Genomic DNA, 21,802 nt, shown 5'->3' on the forward strand with positions numbered 1-21,802 from the left:
AACAGCATGTATCAAGTTAATGGAAAACATCGAGCAGCCAAATCTGGAAGGAGCTGCATTTAACAGGGCCTCTCTGGCGGGGATCACCTTCTCACGTGCAGCAGCGGCGGCGGTGGCTTTCAGAGGGCAGCTCTTGCAGGCCAGGCAGCTGAAGCCACGCGGGGCAGGAGGGTTTGCAATTCCAGCCGGGGGATAGGAGCTCGGGGTCAGCGTCGAGCCAACGCGCCGGAGGCCTCTAGCCTGGAGCTGGCTCGTGTCTGCTGGGGTCGCTGCCAACGTGTGGCTGTCTGCATCCGTCCACGCAGACCTACCCTACGATGAGAAAGATACCGATGGGTTATTTTGAATGACATAGTCCGGGCTTGTACACTGTGGGAGGTGTGATGGGAACTCTTTCTGTCTTTCTTGATAATTTAATGAGCTGTTGTAATGAGGGATGCACTGAGCCCCTCATTTGTATGCGGTTCCCACATGAGATGTGAATATTAAATTCCTCTAAGTATGAATCAGCACCTCTAACTCACACAGCTCTTTCCCCTATCTCTCCATCTCCACCAGCTCCAGATCTCCTCACGGTGCCCTGGTCTCCCCCACTTCACTGCCACCTCAACTGCCACCGAAGGGGAGAGATGGGGCCCTGGTGGCAGCCAGAAGCCATTCGGCAGAACAAAGCTGGAGAAAAGCTCTCGGTGCTTTCTTGCAGACTGACTGCAACCCGGCCAGCCCCACGGCCGCTTCGCGTTTGGGAAAGTTGCATGACATGGGAAATTAAACCCACAGGGCATCGCTGTCTCTGACAGCTGGTAGTTTAAATAATGAATTGGTAATTATAAGTCCTTTTAAAATAAAAATGAAGTTTTTAAAAAAAAACCAAACTTTTGAGACACACCTTTTGATGGTGAAGGGCTTTCCCACGTAGATTCCACCAGCAGCCATCGCTCAGCGCTGGCAGACGGCAGGTGCTCCCCACTCCGCACGGGGAGAGACGCACTCACCAAACGAGAAAAGTCAGGGGCTAAACAAGTTTGCAAATAGCAGCAATTCCAGTCCAAAAATCATTTCCATAGCAGAGGGGAGGAAGTGCTCCCTGAGGACAAGGAGGCTGGCTGGCTTTCGCTTTTTTTGCTGCTGAATAGATGTTCTTTTGTACGCAGTAAAGAAGGAAAAATAATAGGAGAATGGGACGAACTGTAAAAATTCAGAACTGCAGCGTAAATGTCACCACCTGCTCCTGCAAAACAGGCTATTCTTTATTTCCAAAGTCCTGGGAGTTGTAAACCAGGATTTCTCAATAAAGTGTGCTAAGCTAAAAGGCATGAAGATAGCGACAGATCCAGACTTGCTAGGGCCATGAACATTTGTCTTGGCCACAACATACAATGTGTACACAAAGTGCTGCGTCTACCATCTAATGCCTTCCATGCTATACCCAAACCTCTGCACAAAGTCCCGCCTCAGAAACGTTCAGAAACTGAGGTTAAATTGCGTGTCTTAGTATAAAAACAAACCTAGCATTTCAAACGCCAGGGTTTCTGCTGTAAAGTCCTTCCTTTTGGAAGTCCTTCCTTTTCCCAGTCACCTACACCCAGACTCCAGTTGCTTGAGATCTCCAGGACCAAAGCCAAGAACGTAACATGAAGGAGAAAGTACAAACTTCATACCCAGTAAATGGGAACTTTATTTAAACTACCGAGTTACTCCGAAATGTATAAATGTTCCATTAAATACATTCAGTTTTCTTTTACACAGATTTATAGAAATTTATTTACATATTCCAAACACATTTAAATTATTTTTTCAAGCTTGCTACCAATAAAATTTTTTGTTGGTTTTTTCTTTAAAAAAGGGAAAAAAGTCAATCATCCGCTCTTGCAGATGCGCATACATACACACAGATACAAATAAAAAGGGAGATGCTTCTGTATCTAACCCACAAGGGAGGCACTATCCAAACAGCTTATAGGAATTCAAGCAAAAATTTGCCCCTTGCCGAAAAGCCAGCTATATCAATTCTCCCTGCGGGACAGACTCAAACAAGAGGCCCTATGCAATACTTTACGGTGTTTGGGTATGATGTCTGCAGCAAGAATCGCTGGTACGTGGGAAGAGCGAAAGGCCCCTTGCCAAATCCAAAACACAAAGTTAGCTGTCCCTGATACTAGCCCATGAGAAGCATGCGAGCAATTCAATGGCTCATTCCCATTGCGTTACGCTCTCCCGGCGCTGAGGGATAGAGCAGACAAACAGATCAACCACTAGGAAGTCAATGCCACTTGTCCAAAGAGATTTTCCTTTTTATTTTTTTTTTATTCTTAAATGAGGCTTCATTAATGAGTGAATAAAAAGGCAACTTTTTAAATAAGATGCTTAGGAGAACAGCAATAGTTTCCCCACCTACATACGTTTCTCTTGGGAAGATGCACAGCATGCTCAACGAGTTTTCCCTCATTCTCTGTACCTTAATCTGACAGGAGTTAAAATTTGTATCTGCAGGAAAAAAGAGGTGTTTTTATTTTGTAAAAACTTATCAAATACTAGTTTAATTTACCCTTTAGAGTCTTTAAACATTAAAAACCACATTTGAGGCAACCAAGGAAATCTACAAAAACATTGTCATGCGTAAGCTCTGTGTTTCATGCTAAATATTCATGTTGACAAGGAGAGGGAGAGGAGGAGGCAGGGAAACAACTTAATGGCTCAATCAGAGCCATTGCAACATTCAAGTAATTTGGTAGTAGATAAACCAGTGGAAACATGGAATGGTAAGAAAGTGCTCAGCACTACATCGCAGCCTTCAAGAGCTGAACTGCAAACACCCTTGATACGTATCATAAATATATGGCACTTCTGTACGACCAAAAGCTGGCAAGTTTGCTTGTGACCGAAACAAGTGAGGAGTAGTCATCATCCCAATGGTTACTGATGGCCCTTCCAACAGGCACAGCCTCCAGCCGTGCTACTCGAGGCAGCACCAGCCGTATCTACTTGTGCATGCAAGACAATGCTGCCACATTCTTGGAGAATAAGCCTCCTGCCCAGCAGAAAGCCTTCTCCAGACACACATACACATTCATAAAACATGCTATAAATTCTTCAGTGAGGTTAAAGACAGCCACAAACAGCAAATGTCTCTTTTTACTATTTTTTTGGCCAGCAGTTCCCAGTCTGTCCAATTGCCAGCAATGGACTTCGCAACAGGCAAAAAGAGTTCCTGAATCCGAGGAATTGAAAGGTAACGGAAAGCACAATCACCAAAGTTCATTCTCAGCACTGTTCCACAGGATTCACTTTGACATCGAAGAAGGAACCAACCAGCACAAAGGCTTGAGTCTTAGGAAGAATCTTATGTACACAAAAACTGGCCTTTATCCATGTTTTCTGTCACAAACATTCCATTTTGTAGTTCAACTTCTTAAAACTTTTTGGCTTTTGGTGACCTTCTGTATGCAACGATTTGCTGTTACACTCGCATTCCATCACAGTAGCTTCAAATACATTCAAATTCATAAAAAAGGATTCAGACCAGAACACAACTACTTGCCCTTTTCCAACAGTGTGCCGTACGTTAATGAGCACATTATGTTCCTTATCGGCATTGTTCCTGTTTTAAGGAATTTCACGATGCAGACATCCAGTGCTTGAACAAGTGTTCACATTCCAAGATTCAAAAAACCATCTCTCCCTTATTTCAGTAATGGCTTCAGTATTTTACCGATTGTGGTCCGGTTTGCATCTTTCAGTTTCAGAGAGGCCTTTTCCACTGTTCCTTGCTCCTTTGGTGCAGGCTCCACTTTACTGTTGACAGCCTCTCCATGCAGGATGCTTCTTCCAACCACTCTGGCACTACTTGCTCTCTTTAAGGTACTCACACTGTTCTCCTTTGGACCCGGATCATCAGAGGTCGCTGCCGGCTTCGCTTTAGGCAGCCTCTGGGACACAGACCTTGTGATGGTTGGAGGTTTGGACGAGCTGGATAGATCCACTTTTGCACGCTTTGAAGAAGAAGCCACTGTGTTCCTCGCAAAGTTTGGGACAGCGGATGGTGTTTTGGGAACACTGACTGTGGCAACCTTGGTGTCATCTGTAGGGGTCTGGGGTTTTACACTGGAGCGACACATCTTCATTTCGTCTGCCTTTGATTTGACATTACTCCTAACAGGTTTAGAGCTTGGCTTCTTGAGAGCGACTCTGTCCCTCTCAAAATGAGCACTGCTCGAGGTGACAGTACCCCTCTGTAGCCTCGGCTCTTCTACCGACATGCTGTGCCTGTAAGGACTTCTTGGCAGCGTGTCTGTTGTGCCTCGGACAGAGCTGCGACGGGACAGCCGGCTTTCCACTGTACTAGTTTCACGAAGCGCCGGCTTGGCTTCTGGCTTTTTCACGCTGCTCGGTGCTCTGTTTGACCGAGAAATAGGCACCACTTTCCTCATACTTTCATTCTCAGAGGCGTTCAAAGTTCTTACATGTCTGGAAGGAGCTGTGTGGCTGGGGCGAGTGCCACTGGATTTTGAGGAGCTTGGAGATCTGTCTTTTAGAGAGTTTCTCTTTGGTGCTACTGGGTCTTTATTTTTTATGGGCTTTTCTTTAGTAAGAGCCTGCTTGCTATTGGCGTCATCCTTATCGTTTGCAGAAGGGTGAAGATCCTTGGCAGAAGCAGAATTCAGGTTTGACAAGAATGTTCTAGCCCTGTACTGAGTATCGTTCCCAGAAGAGCGTGCTTTGCCAGCCTCACTTCTTATTGCATTACCTGCTGATTTAAAATCATTTCCCTCTTCAGAGTCCAACGTCAAAGAACAATCAGTCGTTGTATCTGACACGTAGAACATTGGCCCATCTTCCCTACTTCCTGAAACACTTGTATCCATAGACACAGGGCTGCTGCTGCTGGGCTCTGAAGCTTCGCTCTTGCAACCCACTGCCTTGTCTTTACGGTCGTGGGTCTCTCTGGAACTTCTACAAGCTGGAGGCAGGTCATCATCAGCAGTGCTAAGGGAATGAAAGCTTAGATCATCTAGAGTCTCCAAGTCTGTTCCACCAGCATCCTCTAAATATATTAAAGGTGTATCCTCTGCAGGCTTTGTTCCCTGAATATCAAACTTACGCAATCCTTTAACAAGTTCACGCTCCTCAATCGCAAGGGCCAGAGCGTTTATATCTGTGGACTCCTCACAGGACACATTGGAAGTGTGCATCTTGTAGTCTGTGCCTCTCTGTGAGTAACGGGCACCAGGACCGGTTGAGCCACTGAAGTGACTGGGCTGAGCTGGAGGTACCTGCAGCAGGCCACCACTTTTCACTTTGGTTTCAGACTGTTGGTGTAAGTGCAAGGTATTTAAGTTGACATCTCTCGTTTCTTTGGATTCAGTCCAGGCTACGTTGGGTCTTGCTTGTCGAGTGTTTGAACGGGGAAGGCTGTTAAACTTGTTTGGATCCTCGTCTTTTGAGATTTCCAGGAAACTCTGCAACTCCCTGTCTGCAGTAATCCCCAAAGAAAGCCGAGAGCGTCTAGAATTGGGGTTTCTGTACGAAGGGCTTTGAGGTCTCTGCTGCAAGAAGGGAAGAAATTCCTCGAGTCCTTTTTTAGCCAACATCTCCACATCATTTTCACTGCTGCTCCGCCCAAAGCTCCCAAGCTCTCCAGCTGCCCAGGATCGACGCTTCTCCTCCAGCTCCTTTCGCCTTTGCAGATTATGAAGTTCCTGGATCTCTCGCTCCTTGTTTTCCTGAGAAGGAAAAGCATAAATACATGTCCTATGCAGGAGAACAAGTCACAGTCCTTTATCTTTCCCTTTGTTTCTTCCCATCAAAGTTAGCTCCTACTGCTATTGCCCTCCCCCAACCCCTAATCTACACACATGAAGTCACTATGGCAACCACAGCCTGCAACCATTAACCCTATGGAGAGCAGCTCTCTACATAACTAATGCTGGCAACACATCAGTCTGGTCAACAGAACAACAATAAATGCCCAAGTTCCTGCAGAGACCAAGAACATGACCTATCAAACCCAAGCAGATGTCAAGACCAGCCAAAGAGTTCCCGCTATATAAGATGGAGAGCTTCAAGAACCCACTAAGTTTAAAGTTTGCAGTTTTATCAGGTGAGCAAACCTCCACCTCATCATTACATTCATATTTTAAGACAAACTTGTCTGACAAGCACACAGCCAATGTGTTCCTTCCAGCCTCCCTTATTACAATTGCAATCGCTCCTCAGCAAGTGCATTTTCTAAGGGCTGCTATTTACCTTTGACTCAAACATTACAGGTTGGAAATTTTGCAAAAAGACATTAATTGTATATGAAAGGAAATAGAAAAGTTTACACAATGCCTCACTATCATTACTTAGACATCAACTGACACCACTCAAGGATCATTAATCAATGCCTCATTCCAGTTTTGGATCTCTGGCTTCAAAAACTGGCAACTACAGCAAAGAAGTTGCCCAGGGCAGGCTGGAGATTTTGGCAGCTTAGCTGAGGGGTTTTGGTTCAGGAAGCCATAGAAAGAGGCAGTTTGTGTTTAAAGGAAAACACAGTAACACCTTTTTACTAAAATCATTAGCAGTGGATTACTGCGAATATCAACATTTTAACTGTCACCTCTAGGCTTCAGATTTAATCTAGCTGAACCTTCAATTGAACTTTCCAGGTTATTTTCTGAAATGGAGAACCTGGTTTTCTAGAGGCAGTACAGCTGTAGCAAATGAAAGAAGGGGAGGCTAGTCTTGACAGAGGATTTAAAAATTACATGATTTTCCAGCATGTTGTAAAATCTGTTCTGAGCAATGACACACTGTTTAAAAAAACACACCTATATTTGTCTGAAGCACTGCCTAGATTGATCTTCCCGTTGTTGTGACAACAAAAGAGCTGCACAACTAGAAAAAGTCTCCTAAAAGCTTTCAGTAAACAAAAGCCTAATGCTGAAGTTCTTTTTGATGAATGGGTTAATCTACACCTCTTAAAGTGGATTTGAGACTACACTGGGCTGTGAAAGATAAGATGCATTAGAAACCTGAACAACTAAGAAAGGAAAAAGAAAAAAAACCTGCATTTCAGGAAAAATGTCTGTGGCAGGAAGCTTTCTTTCACAGGTATGGAATTACATAATGAATTATTGCCAAATGCTAAAGCTCAGCTTTAAATATCCCATTGAAATGGTTAAAAATAATTATAGATATTATTATTATATTCTATATTAGACACAGAACATTTTAACCTCACCCAAAACATGTTTCAGGAGATTTTATTCAAATGAAATCTGTATTTTAAGAACACGTAGATATATTAAAAAATTGCAAAACGTGTTTAGACATTTGAAATATGTACACGTGGCCATTGTGGTATGAGCCATCTTTTTAGATTGCTGGTTGTGCTGTCCACACATCACATTCGTTTGTCAGAACTGCAATCTTTATTCTGAATTGTTCTGCTAATTTTGTAGGGACAGAAGCTAATCCACACAAAATACTTAGGGAGCAAATCTCCTCAATATTTGCAAACAAGAGACTAATTTGTCATTTTTAGAGTGTAACTACTTACTACAGCGAAAGGAAAGAAGATCCCCATTGGACCTTGAGGTAATAGCTATCCAACAACCTCTTGTAAATGAATATGCATTAAGTCACCTCTCACTAAAACGTCTGCAAGAGTTACCACCATTTGGTTTTAGAAATTTGTATCACGTTCACACTCATGCATAATTACAGGTTATCTTGGGTAGTAAAGAGCAGGTAAACTAATGGTACAACAGGCATGTTAGCTGTACATCCTATCAGCTTGCTATAAATCAAGATTGTTCTCTCTTTTCTGAACTAAAGCTCTTATACAAAGTGCTGTCAAACACAGATTGCACAAGCAGAAAAATAAAGAAATGTGTGGATCCATCTAATTTGTCCTATATATAGAGGCCTAAAAAATATCTTTAAAAAATAGGCAGATTTTGCTGAACCAAAACTGTAACCAATGCCAATACTGCTCCTTCATCCTAGTATACTTCTTGATTTATTTGGGACCAATTCAGGGTACTTAGCAAGTAGGCCTGTTTAATTTCTCGAGTTTTCACCCCCAAAAAGCATTTGAAAGAACAAAGTAGAACACATAGTCCTTACTTTACTTGACAAAGTGTGTCTAGTCATGTAAAGGAGGGCAGTGGAGAATGTGAGCTCGTGCTCATTCAGGCTGGCATGTCCATGTAGTGTTGTGCCACATCTCAAGGCCTTTCCAGTGATGGAACATTACCAGTCCAGGGCCCGAACAACGAGCACTAGTCAGGAAGTCTGTGCAATCTGCTGTACTGCTCAGCTGAGCAATCACCAGCCTCCCCACAAAAGGAGAAGGAAGGAGCCCACTTACAAGCAGGCCAATAGGCTGCCCTGGCAGAGCATCTCAATGGTCTAGAGTCAGCCTGCAGCAGAAGATGCAGAGCAGCAGGACTGCACATAGGGCTGGGCAGAATGACCACTTCCCACCCAGCTTCTGGCAAGGAATGTCTGCTGTCCCCATTTGAACAAATACATCAAATACCGCAAGATATGAAATGTCCCTTAAGTAGAAAAAACAATTTAATTCATGGGAGCCAGTATCTGTTTTAAATGCATGAGAATGTCATTCAGTGCTCTTACCTTAACAGCCTTGTCGAATCTTACACAGAAATCCCTAAATATCTGGAAACATTCATCCAACTTCATAGTTTCTTTGTCTTCACAGAAAAAGTCAATGAGAGCATTTCCCTCCTTTTGTAATTCTCGTTTCTGGTGTTCAAGCTCCTTTAGATGTCTTATAGCATGCTGTAGCAAAAAACATATATGACGTGAACCAGACAGAAAAATTAAAGCCACAACAGGTCATGTATATATTAGGAACTTAGGAAATTCATGTTCCAATCTAGGAACTGTTACAGAGCCCAGGACAGTGACAGACCACTTTGGAGCCCCTTGAAAGCTCAATGTGCCTTATTTTCCCATTTCCCCTGCTATTTTCAACTAAGCACAAATGTATTAATTCCTCCTCCCTACTCTCATGGATACATATCACAGAATTGACTCCTTCCTAAATTGATCCTAGACCACAATAAAAAAGGTTTTCATGCCAGAACGGTAAGGAACTGCTGGAAATATGTATCTTTTAAGACATCCAGAAAACATCCCCATAAAGTAGCACTTTGAATCATAAGTGTAGAGCTATACAGACAGAGTTGCAGTAGATTAGTGGATTTCTCAGGAGGAAGAGAATAAGGCTGTGGTTAGACTTTGAGCAGCAGAACTGCTTAAAACACTTTCAGCAGTTGCCTGTATCTCCCCTATTGCATCACCAGCCATTCACTCCCACCCTTGCACAATCCCAGATCTGAAATCACACCTGTCACAAAGTGACCCAGGGAGAAAAGCTAATTTTCAGACAAATCTGTTCTCTGACACTGTCTAACTCATATAATCATTTTGGCTGGAAGAGACCTTTAAGATCACCAAGTCCAACCGTCAATCCAGCACTCCCAAGTTACTACTAAACCATGTCCCTCAGCACTACATCTACACGTCTTTTAAATACCTCCGGGGACGGCAACTCAACCACTTCCCTGGGCCTCATGATCACCTAAATTCTTTTGACACTGCAGCACTGGGGTGGGAATAGGCAGCTGGAGGCACTGGTGACCATTTATGCGAACCCTGCTGCCGCAAAGCTACTTGGCAAATTATGCCAGTAGGGTAGGAAATTTTACTTGCTAATATTAAAAAAAAAAAAGCCGCCAATAAAAAGCTGGATTGAAGATAAACCGGACAATTGATAAAGGCATACATAGAAAATTAGTTCCTCCCACATATTTCAGTAATTTATTCATGAGGATGAGATAACAAAAGCTGACTTTTAAATCAGCTTGGTTATCACCTGTAATTTAGAAACAAAAACCGGAAGTGTTTATGTAAGGTATGCATTTGTGAAATGATTTTTTTTCCCAACATTTCTTTTGGAATGTGGCCTAAACAAGGTTGTAGTGTTACATAAAACCAGCTATTAAATTTAAAAAAAATCCCAAACATGTTAGAACATAACATTAAAGAGTCTGGGTGCAATGGATAAAAGCCAATAATTCAGAGTGAATGAGGACAAGTATTTCAATCTTAACCCGCCCCTTTCTTCATCAACTTCTCATCTCCTGAAAAACTGCAGGGACTATTAACTACATTTGCAAGTTGAAAATAAGGGTGGGTAAAGTTCCAAATCAACACTTGCTTTCTAACTTTTAATAATTATCTATAGCGTGAAACATAAAAATCATTTAATTGAAGTATAATATAGATTTCTTCAGGCATCACCATGTACTCAGAAAATACCAAGAACTCTGCTTCAAAGTTAAGTGCTGAGCACATTCATGTCTATAAAGTCACTGCAGTACTAAAAAAGAGAAGGAGAACCCACCCAAAAGTAATGGTATGACTCAGAATAATACAGTCTGTGCTAAGGGTGAATTGGTAGAGAAAATAGTCCCTTAACCTTCCAGCTTCTAACAATATCTCTTCAGTCACCCAACAATCAGGATTCATATGCATAGCACAACCTTGGCTAAAACTGACATGCTCCAGTATCACATAACATGCAGATACTATAGTTTGGGCAGCTGTGAAGTACAAAACCAGAGACCATTCCAAATTGTCTTATATTTTTACTACTGATCTTCATCAGTCATTTACAGGCATTAAACACGCTTGCCTAACAACCCTCGGGCAATGTACACTCAATATCCCTCCCTGTAAAAACACAATCCTTCCAACACTCTTACTTGACAAGCAGCATGCAGTTGGAACACCTTTGTACAACTGAGAGGGTAGACATATTAAAACAACGCTTCTGTTTATTAACACGTCCACACGAATTGCATTGAGCTGAGGAATGTTCCTGCATTCAGGCGACAGTAACACATTAACACAGATACCCTACAAACCTGGAGAAAGCTTTCCATCTGGTGAAAGAGTTTTGAGTCTCGCCGAATGCTATCTTTAATAGATCTTGCCTTGAAAGACAGCGAGTGGAGCTCTGCTTCTACATTATCAATGGATAACCTAAAAATAGCATACAGAGAACGTTTATTGAGGGGGAAGGAGTCACCCACAGGTTGGCCACAATATGCTTCAAAAATGGATAAGGTACAACCTGGCTATCAAACAAGACTTGCCCGTCCAGGAAATCTTTCCAGAGTAGACACCAAAAGTTAGGGGAGAGATAAGCGCATTTTTTCTTGTTTGCAATCTGAAAAGATTCCCCATGGGGTGTGGTTTCATAATTAACTCCAGCCAGTCCTACCCAACATTTCCAACAGAAAGGGTAATGCTGCCCTGCCTCTGACCAGGCGCTCATTTTCTCTCCCTGGTGCCTGTGCTAACACTCATTTTCTAAATGGCCAGCCATATCTGCCTACTGAAAATTAACCTAGGAAAAGGAAGAAGGCAGTTTGCTTCCAGATGGATCATTTGCTTGGTACAGCCGATTACATGACTGTTTGAGTGCAGTAGCTGGCACAAAAAGGGGGTCACAAGGGATCGTCAGCCAGGACTACCCATTTTGGCACTAGGCATTTGGCACCATGAAACTGCATGTTACTTTCTTCTAAGCAGTCACAACAACGCAGCCTACACAGTCTCAGCCTGGTGGTTATAACATTTCATCCTTCTACCACATACCAGCAGCAGGGCTGCTCCTGTGGAGATGGAACTCAGAAATCAAAGACAACAGGAAAAAGAGCTCTGATCTGATGTAATCTAAGCTTTATCCTGGGAGACCCACACTCCATACAATGGGAGGTCCCACCCAAACCTCTCAGTCACTTTGAGGATAAATACTTCTAAATCTATGGCATTTCCTTCACAGGAGAACGGAGCCTTGCCTAGGAACTGAAGCACTACAGTTTCCAAAATGATGAAAGTTTGTCAGTGCACACACAAATTAGTATCACGTGTGCTGTTTTTCTTCTGCTTATTTTATCTGCAATGGTTAGTTCCCTGTTCTGGGCAGACCATGGGTGTTTTGGTAAATAAGAAAAGTAGTAGAAGATACAGACGATATTTTTCTGCCTGTGAAGGAGGAAGAGGATGGCCTACAAGTAAAGAAGGCAGGACAATAAAAAATAAATAACATAATGGTAGCTGTTTTAACATGCTCTAATTGGGAGGATTTATGAGCAAGTTGTACATGACAGTTGTCTCTAATAAAGATCTTCCTCATGCTCGATGGTGAGACATGTATTTCATTTTGTTTCATTTTCCTGTATAAAGTGCATTCCCTGAATAGATTTCAGCATGAGTTACAACCGAAGATTTTAAGCATTAACAACTGTGATCAAAGAACAACGTGGTTAGAAAAAAATATCACCAGGTTTGTGATTTTGCCTCTTCCCCTGCTGTTTGCCAGGGGGCTTGGATGCCGAGGGAAGGTACATTCCCCAGCAGGCCACATGGCAAACTGCCAAAGAGGTGTGTGGGTTGCATGGCAGAGCGCCACACAGGTGGTCTCAAAAAATTTCTGATTAACTCCATGGCCACTCCTTTCTTCAGAAGATTTCAGAGTCGTCTGACAAACATTACTTCACCCTGCATCAGATCTAAGGGATTGAATCCACTTTACAGCTGGGAAAAGAATGTAAATAGATTGCCCAAAGCTCAAGAGCAAGGAAGTAGCAAAACTGGGAATAGAACTGCAGCATTGCTGCCTTCCAGTTTGGGGCCTTAGATCACACTGTCTCACAAAAGCAAGTACAGTTATCAAAGTACAAATCAGGTTCAGTTTAAAATTATGCAGCTAGGGACTACGATGAAAACAATACAGAGCCCCAAAGCAGCCAGATTTTCCATTCAAGACAGAAATTTTGGAAAAGCAAGCAAACAATCAAAAAGCATCTAACAGAAGCCAGGGCCAATACCTGGTACCAGATTTGGAGAAGTATTGTAGCCTGCCCATAGACAGACGAAAATTGGTTTAAGGAAAAGCAGTAACACACTTTAGTTCAATCTCTTAAATATAACATAATAATAATAATGTTATTAATATAATTAATATAAATATAATAATAAAAATAACAAAATAATAATGTACATGCATTTGACAGAGACGAAGCTACCAAAAACCTATGGAGATCATGTCATAAAAACCCTCATACTGAAGGCACACTGCAGGCGTATTTGTGCTAGCAAATGGAAATGAAGCCCCCAAAGCTATAGTAAACATTTGTAAAGATCTCAGGTTTTGTGCCAAGACTTCCCTGAATAAGCCTCATTGCTTCACAAATAAGAAAATTCCAAATCACAGTCTAACTGTAAGTTCTCTGGGTTTTTTTGACTTACCTGGCAGCATCATGAACATCTCTAATTTTTTCTGAGAAGTTGAGAAGAGCAGCATCTTTCTTTTGGGCTTCCTGAAACAAACAGAACAAAACCAAAACACACACAATCCATTAACATTCCACCACCATGCCAAAGTCCCTAAGTCAAGCAGTTCTAAAGCTTCTGGGAGGGCACTTAAAGGTTTCCCTCCTGCACTGTTTTTCTTCCCGTTCGATCCTAACACAATTGAGTGGAGGGCACCCCACAAAGAAAGGCAGGGATCAGAACTGGAAGCTTTAAACAACAGCTTCAGTTTTGCAATTCACAATAATAGCTGCTTCTGCCAGTGAAGACCAGCCACATGTATTTATAGGGAATGTCAAGGAAAGAACAATTTACCGATGCCCCTTGTTTGAGCAGATACGATGTTTCCTGCACAAACATCAATTAATACCCCATTGTTACGTCACTGGAAATCTGTTAAGCCAGTTTGTACGCAGATAACCAAAGTTACCTATGGAACTATTGAAATTCTCTCCCTTCTAAAGTAATGAAGATTGAAAGGAAGAAAAAATAACTTATAAAAAGTCAGCAGCAGCTTTAAAAATACATGTTGGTCACCATGGGAGAAAAACAAACAAACAAAAAGCTCTCTACCAAAAAAGCTACTCAAAAGATTCAAGAAGAAGACTGAAAGAATATTTATCAAAATAAGCCACTTTCACAGTTTAAGAATTCAGGATGATAAGAACAAAAACCTATAATGAGGTAGTTAGATGAAGGCAAGATTTTACATGATATAAAAAAAAAAATAAGTTTTCCATGCATTTCTGGATAGGATGACCAGAGAAAGGTAAGCTGCTGAATTTTGTGGTAGCAGAAGAAAGGTGAAGATTAGAATCAAACCCATAAAAAAGCTACTTTTTTCTGAGGTACGTGGCCCCTTGTATGTCTATGGCTCTACATTTGTCGCAGTTGCTTATACCAGCAAAATAGGTTTTCAGTACCAGAGCAACAAAATGCAGCAAACTCATCCCAGGTTTGTTTGCTTTTGTGTCCGCCAGCTTGAGCAGTGATGACAGTTTAAATCCAACAGCATTGCCAGCGTAACCTCCCTAAAAAGAAAGGAGCAAACAGCTGAGGCATGACATCAATGGACTGCAATACTAACAAGGAAGTTTGGTCAATCAGCCACCTCCATTTCAGACGTCACTTACCGCATTCATAATATTCCCAGCCTGAAGGACCAAGTGCAATATGGAATGCAGTTCCTCACAAGTCATTAACTCTGTAAGGAACAAGAAAATTGCTGTTTAATAATTGGTTGTTTAGAAATATACACAGTCAGTTACCAAACTGCTCTTCATCTCAAGCTGTTAAAGGTGAAAGTTTTCATTTTAACAGGAAACTACAACAAACTGAAAAGGTCCTGGGGAAAAAAAGGCACTATATAATTGAAATACACAAGCATAGTTGACAAACCTCAAGCATATGTTCAGACTTTAGCTTTGGAAGTGTAGCATTTGCAAGGCACCCCCCAGAAGCTAACAAAACATTTGGGGCCTAATCCTGCAATGTGCAAAGTGTCTCATGCAAGTGGTTAAGTATCTTCACCACCTACTAACTCCAGTGTGAGATAAGTGTTCTGCACCCTGCAGGATCCATCTGCCAGGATTGGGTTTTTGAACAATTATTCTTTTTTGGGAGACTTAGCCATAAGGCCTGAAAAGATAACAGGCAATGTTTAAATTTTCCTTGCTTATCCCACTCCCACTATGAATCATCATTTTATTTCTGTATGATCACCAGCTCAGAGCAGCATTTATTTTACTTCAGTCACATCAAAGATGATTTAGCACAAAGCTATATTCAGTGAGACTCAAAGAGTCAAATGGAATAAAACTACCTTTTGAAATTTTTCCATCACAGAAGTCCGTTTTGTACATATTTCCATTTTTTTTGCAAAATGCACAGTAGTGCTCTATCTGAATTCATACACCTTTTCACCCAGCCACATATTAACACAGAACAACACATGTGGTTAAAAGTCAGCAGAGGGACTGCCTTAGAAATAAGATATAGAAATTCAGAATAGTAAAGAGCTAATAAATTAGCATCACACAAGTGGCACAACAAACCACAGAACACCAAATTTGCGAGTGCCCATATGGCAAGAGAAATAATGTGAATTTGGTTTAATGTATGGTACTGTATTTTACACTGCTGTACATAATAAAAGGGGGAATCCTTTCAATTGCAGTGTAAATACTTTTTAACTTGGAAATGCACATTCTATAATTTACTCTGCGTTTAACTGCTCAGCACAATACACTGATCTATCAGTTTGGAAGCAGACAGCCCTTGAATCTTTTACTTCAGTATTAGTGGCCTAAAAACATAAAACTAATTAAGTAACTTTTGATCTAACAAGCTATAGGTGAGGAAGCGAGGAGGAAGAAAGAGGAGACGATACAAAAGAGAATACCAAATTTCATAAGGCCAAGAGGAGAAGGCACCTTCTAAAGATTTTGCATAGTAAGAGCCTGCTCAGCGTCACTATGAGATACATCCATTTGCAGGCTAGATGGGAATCCATCAGGCTATTTAGACCATCTAAACCTTAGTGATTATCAGCATTAGAATTTAAGTAAATATTCTCTCATCTTAATTACAAGGAAAGAAACAGGAGATAGGAATAGAAAAGTAGACATAATTCCTAAACAACTGCAGGCTATCAACAAACCCTGAAGTGAAAAGACTAAATGGGGAAGAGCACATGACTCAAGTGGACTGAAAACAGGGAAGCTCAGTCAGTCTGATTTGCATGACTGGCCTGATGCAGGAGCTGGAGACCAAAGAGTCTCCTCTGGAGGGAATGAATTCATCAGTTCACAGATGTCCTGGGTGAAGGACATGAAGGACAATAGGGCGCGGCTGCTTTTAGATATAACATGTTCCCTCACATATGTCTGTTGCTCAAAACACAAAGGACAATTATTTGAAAGAGATCCCAATAAAAGGCCAAGCTCAAACCTCAGCCTAAGCTAAGACACATTCTTCTGAGTCATGAAGGACTAGTTCAATCCCCACTGGCAGGAAAAAACACCAGGCTTTTCTCCCTTTCATTTTCAATAAAAATGACTACCCTAAGCACTAGTGCCCATAGTTGAATATTTTTACTACTGTGCCTTTTTATACCACCAGAAGCAGTCTAAACAGTGCTCTGTCAAAAAATCTGCCAGCATGAGATAGGAATTTCATATTGAGGAACAGGACAAATAGGCACTCAAGGCATTTGAGAAGGTCCACATTCACATTTAACTGAAACCAGGAAATGAACTGTTTTCTGCCAAGTAGAAGACACCAGATTACCTTATGAATAACCAGCTGCAGCATTTCAGAACTTGTGAAATGTAGAGAAATAAAGAGAACAAAAAGAAAACAAAGATATAGCAATATATTAAGTCTCTTCAATAAAGATTTTAGCCCATTAATACTGCCACCTGAAAAGGCAATGGCATATACAGAAATTTGGAAACTATACAGTGATTCTCTCTATGGATCTCTGAAAGAGTGAGCAGAGAGGTGTAGCAACTACATTCAGAGAGATAGCAGTGCATGGATAACCAAACTGTGATTTATCCTAATTTGGCCATGGACACCTTTGCTTCTGTTGGTTTTGGATACATTATTGTAGGCTTTGGTCATTAACTCATTACTACTGTGTCCAGAGTCTCCAGATTTCTGATTTTGGAAGCAAAGAATCGTCCGGCACACCTTGGTGGCATTTGTCAGAGGGGAGTTAGCTTCCTTTTAATAGCTAAGCTACCTGAAATTCAAGCTCTAATCTTCATAATGCAGACTAATTAACATGCTAACAAAAACAAGAGTATTATGCATGTCCCAACATGCTTAATTACCTTTTGTTGCCCGTCTTATAATTTTCATGTCATCTTGTAGAGAAGCACAGGAGGGTGAGAACTCCCTCTCTAACACCATGGCTTCAATCCTAAGAGCATAGCTGGAGCACACAAACAAACAAGTTTAGAACTGACAGCCAAAAGAGAACATTTACCATGAACAGAATAAACCTACTATCTCCTTACTTTGGCACCTGGATTAGTAAATACATGAAGGAATCAGCTTGAGACAGTTTTGACACATCTCCATCAAAGGCTTTTAATTTCTTTACCTAGAAAAGAGAAAAAAACACTAGCAAAAAATGTTATCAAAGATCAAGATTAACTTGACTTTGGAAGGAAACACCTTGAAAAGCAGTAAATTCAACAGGAATCACTGGAGAGTCCATTCAGTGAATGACTGAATGGCTTCACTGTCCAAGCTCCTGTAATTTGCACATACCCCAATCACAAAATAATAAAGCCAGTAACATCACTTCTTCCAAAAACCTAGCTACACAGTTCAGAGGAAAAAATACAATGCTATGGTTCTGATTGGTGATTCTGATTTTTGATCAGTAATTTCTCATTTCCAATTCATCATTCTGATTTCTGATCAATCTCACAGTGATGCTTTCACCACTATGTTTAGGACATGGCTGTTCCAGTTTCCCCAGGAGAACTGGCTCTTTTCTCTCCAACTGGTCCATTTGCTGTTCTCTAGCTGTTCGCCCAGGAAATAGCTGCTTAAATGATGATCTGAAAAATGATCCTTGACTTTTCAACAACTGTGATACATATTTGGACATAGCTTAAAGTTAAGTGTGTTCAGCATTTCCAGCATAGGCCTGGCTAGATCTCTTTGGCACGGTGCAGTTAAGGCTTCAGTTATGGGTTTTTTCCTTCCAGATACTTGCTTTAACCATTTCCTCTAAAATTCTCTTAAGAGGTAAACTTCATGCCTTTTGAGGCATGTATTTGAGAGTTTGTATCTTTTTTTCATCCATACAAATTATTTTAAATATTGTAAAAATGCAACCTTCTGTTTTAATTTTTTTGTTGTCAGTACTTTGAGAACACCATTTACACGCAAAGGAAATATCACTGCATTAATTTTGTCAATCTTCCTTCCCAGCTCCACCAATATCCATATATTTGCATGATCTGGAAGCCACTGATCTGCCCACATTCTTACTATTTGTTTATATAGAAGAATTGGAAAATATATGCACATATGTTTAAGTGTAACTGGAATTTCTTCCACATCTTCCAACACAGCAACTGTGTCCAAAAGCAGAGCTTACTCTCAAGTACACCGTTTCTTCATTCAACCAACAAGTTCACACCCAGTATCAATTGTATGTTTCCACTGATTTACACACCAGCCCATGATCTTTCCTTACACTTAGAGCCCATTCACAAACAAAACCATTCACATCATCAACACAGATGGTCTTCAGATTTAAAAATCATATTAAGCTATCCTGGAGAGAGGCACACTACTTCAGGGCACCAACAGCTATAAGGTTGCCATGATATCCACATTTTTTTTAAAGCATCAGGCTCCAAATTATTACTTAGGTTATTTTTCTGCTTTCACTGTAAAAAAGTGAAAGCAGAAGACAACATATGTTATGCTAAATCAGGGATTTAAAATAAATTCTGGACTAGCAGAAGAAAAGGATTCCTCTAACAGCTTTGTTCTGCTTTAATCCCATTCTTTTTCCACGTCATAAAAAACAGAAATGTTGAAAGCCCATGAAGAATGAGAAAACAAAAATTACAAATTAAAACCAGAATAGAGAAAACTCCCTTTTCAAAATATAAAAAAAACCCAAACCAACAAAAACTTAAGACTAAGAAAGAGAATTCAAAGAGCAATTTTCATTCAGGCTAGCTAACTCCATTTCCTAACACCTCCCCCCCCCTGTTCCCCCAGCTTTAACTCAAGACACTCTGACAAAAGCTCCTTCTAAAAGATAAACAGCATACCCATTTTTTGAGGCCTGAGAAAACCCCTAATTTACAGAGTCATTCAAGAAGTCTGCCAACATAAAACAGGAAAGACCAGACTTGACATTCCTGATGTTTCTAAGGTGTTAAACAAGAGAAACAAAACCAAAATAAACACTTTTTCCTACATCATGAAGTGGGGAGTGGGAGACATCTACTACCTCAGTTAGTCTTTGCAGGTGTTCTTTAACCTGTCTTCCAAAAAATAGTGGTCTGCAACCTCAAGAAAAAAAATTGTAAATTCTCCAACCTCATTTTAACATGTTGCAAATATTGAAGTTTGCCTGAAAAGGATACAGGCATTCAGATTTGGGCTGGGGAGAAGGGGAGTAAAAAAGAAAAGCAGCCCACCAAAAAAACCATGCCAAATCACCAAAATCAAGATCATATAAACCACAGACAATTACAGCAAAATGCAATTATAAGATTTAATAGCACTAAAAGTGAACAACCAATGATCCTGAGATACTCATAGGAATACTAACCTATTCGTGCTACCTGTACTATATTAAATATACTTTTGACAGTAAGTAGCAATCAACGTTATCTGTGTGGAATGTTACTTTCACAGACACTGGATGAAATCCTCTTTCTTCTGCCCTATTATATTAGGAAAAATGCCTGGAGTGGTACAAGTGAGTACTAACTCCTAGAATTCATCCAGAGGAGGAACTTTCCTATCCATGTACAACAGAAGACATTGGCAAGGCTGGCTTCTGATGGGTAGGATGGGGTGTGAATGTCACACTGCAAAAAGCTTTGGCCAGTAGTCAACCCAAAAGACAGTCTGTGCTACCAGCCTTAAAGCAAAGATATGCTCACCACCTGGGTACACTTTTTCCAGCCCACATCAGCCACCTTAACCTCCACTGTCTTCACCTTAGATGTCCAAAACTACTTTTATAAGAAGCAGCAAAGAAGCTCACCTGACAAGCCCAAAACCCTAGCAAGGTGGAGGATAGTGACCCAATTCCACCAACAGACAAAACAGAAACACAAAAGAGTTAAGAGGTCCTTTTCATCCTGGAATTCAGCACAGGGTAACCTAGTTCTCCATATGTCTCTAAATTTTCAACACAGGTGACTAAATCCTCTGTTAACTTTGCCTTAAAACAGTACATAGCCTGGCAATAGCTAAGGCAAATTTAGGACTACAATTTATTTTGTGTTCCCTCTTCATGACAAATTTCATAATTGAAAAAGACCGGTTATCCAACCATGAAGCAGAAAAAAAAGTTATTTGGCTTAACTGACACTACCTATAAAATAAAAGAACAGCTTCTGAACCCCAAAGTTAAAAATTACTGAAATACATTTTTGGGTGGCTGCCCCTACATATTCCTACTTAAGGCTACTCAAAAGCCCTGTGGGACTGGCCTCTTTGCTCTGCAGTCACATTGACCAAATCTTCCCAAAGAGAACTGAGATTATCTGACAGCTCCCAGAAGTAGGAGGCAAATCCAAATACCAAAAATCCAAATACCAAATGCAGCCAGGAACTGCAAAGAAACTATGGGGATTGACAACATCAATCAAAAATGTGGTTCATTTTAACATCACAATGAATACCTCTATCAGTTCTGGCCTTGACCTCCTCTCTTCAAGCACAACAAAGTCCCTTCTACAACAGTACACAGCCACGTACCAAGATATGGCATGTAATGCATACATACAAGAGAGTATAATTACATTGTATGCCCAGTTCTGCATTACTCAAATTGGGCGCAGAGCTACTAATTTAATTTTTCATTATATTTGTATATGGAATATGTATTTGCACTGTCCATGCATGCCCATGCACACGAAATCAGATTTTAGATACATAAGGTTCTCACATATGTAATGTGCTTCATTTTAAAAACAGTTATGAAAGAGAAAGCCTGATCTTTGATTTGACTTGTGAACAATTGGAGTAGATATGCATATTGCAAGTATCTCATTATTCCTCACAGACAGGAAAGTTACTGCATTCCTGCCACTCAAGTTTTCAGTCATTTTTGAGCTAGCAGTAACACTTTTTTACAACTAGTGAGATTTTACTTTATGACATAAAGCAGATATGTTGCACTCCTCTGTTCTATGAGGTTTATGTCCTCTGTTGTTTGGTTTTTGGGTTTTTTTTTGTTTTGTTTTGTTTTGTTTTTTTTTATATTTCCATACCCTTGCAAACATTCAGGGCACTAAAGAAAAACAGAGCTAAAAAATACTAAAACTCTAAAAGGCATCACAGTGGAATCCAGCTACAAGGGCTGGGAAAGCAGCTAATGCATTAGGCGGGGAGGCACCACTGGGCACATGCCTGGGCAGTACCAAACCTCTATCAGCAAACCATAAAAATAAAAGGAGAAACACCTACAGCTACCATCAGGGGCGAAAAAGGAAACAGGAGATGAAAGCTATGAAAGATGATCAGCCATACACAGCACTGGCTGAGGAAAGGAAGGGGCAGTTAACTACACAAACATGGTTTGAAAAGGGTAGAGCTGACAGACAGAAACAATTCCAGTAAAGCAGGTGACAGATAACTAGGGTTTTAAAACAGAGCATAGGAGCAAAGGACAGGACTGAGAGATTGT

The 21,802-nt window shown here is 40.8% G+C and overlaps 1 protein-coding gene across 1 annotated transcript in view; it reads right to left on the minus strand.

The window, feature by feature from the left end:
• Positions 1 to 1,658: 1,658 nt before the first annotated feature.
• FHDC1 (FH2 domain containing 1) overlaps positions 1,659 to 21,802 on the minus strand; it is a 36,899-nt gene continuing 16,755 nt past the window's right edge. Inside the window, exons 5-12 of the mRNA XM_014945378.1 lie at positions 17,421 to 17,506; positions 17,235 to 17,335; positions 14,532 to 14,602; positions 14,322 to 14,429; positions 13,336 to 13,406; positions 10,944 to 11,061; positions 8,626 to 8,790; positions 1,659 to 5,723 (exon numbers count right to left, since the gene is read on the minus strand). Coding sequence (XP_014800864.1) covers positions 3,684 to 5,723; positions 8,626 to 8,790; positions 10,944 to 11,061; positions 13,336 to 13,406; positions 14,322 to 14,429; positions 14,532 to 14,602; positions 17,235 to 17,335; positions 17,421 to 17,506 — 2,760 coding nt within the window. The 3' untranslated portion in view covers positions 1,659 to 3,683. The remainder of the gene's footprint in view (positions 5,724 to 8,625; positions 8,791 to 10,943; positions 11,062 to 13,335; positions 13,407 to 14,321; positions 14,430 to 14,531; positions 14,603 to 17,234; positions 17,336 to 17,420; positions 17,507 to 21,802) is intronic.

The sequence above is a fragment of the Calidris pugnax genome, unplaced genomic scaffold (genome assembly GCF_001431845.1).
Source record: "Calidris pugnax isolate Ruff unplaced genomic scaffold, ASM143184v1 scaffold15, whole genome shotgun sequence".
Lineage (NCBI taxonomy): Eukaryota > Metazoa > Chordata > Aves > Charadriiformes > Scolopacidae > Calidris > Calidris pugnax.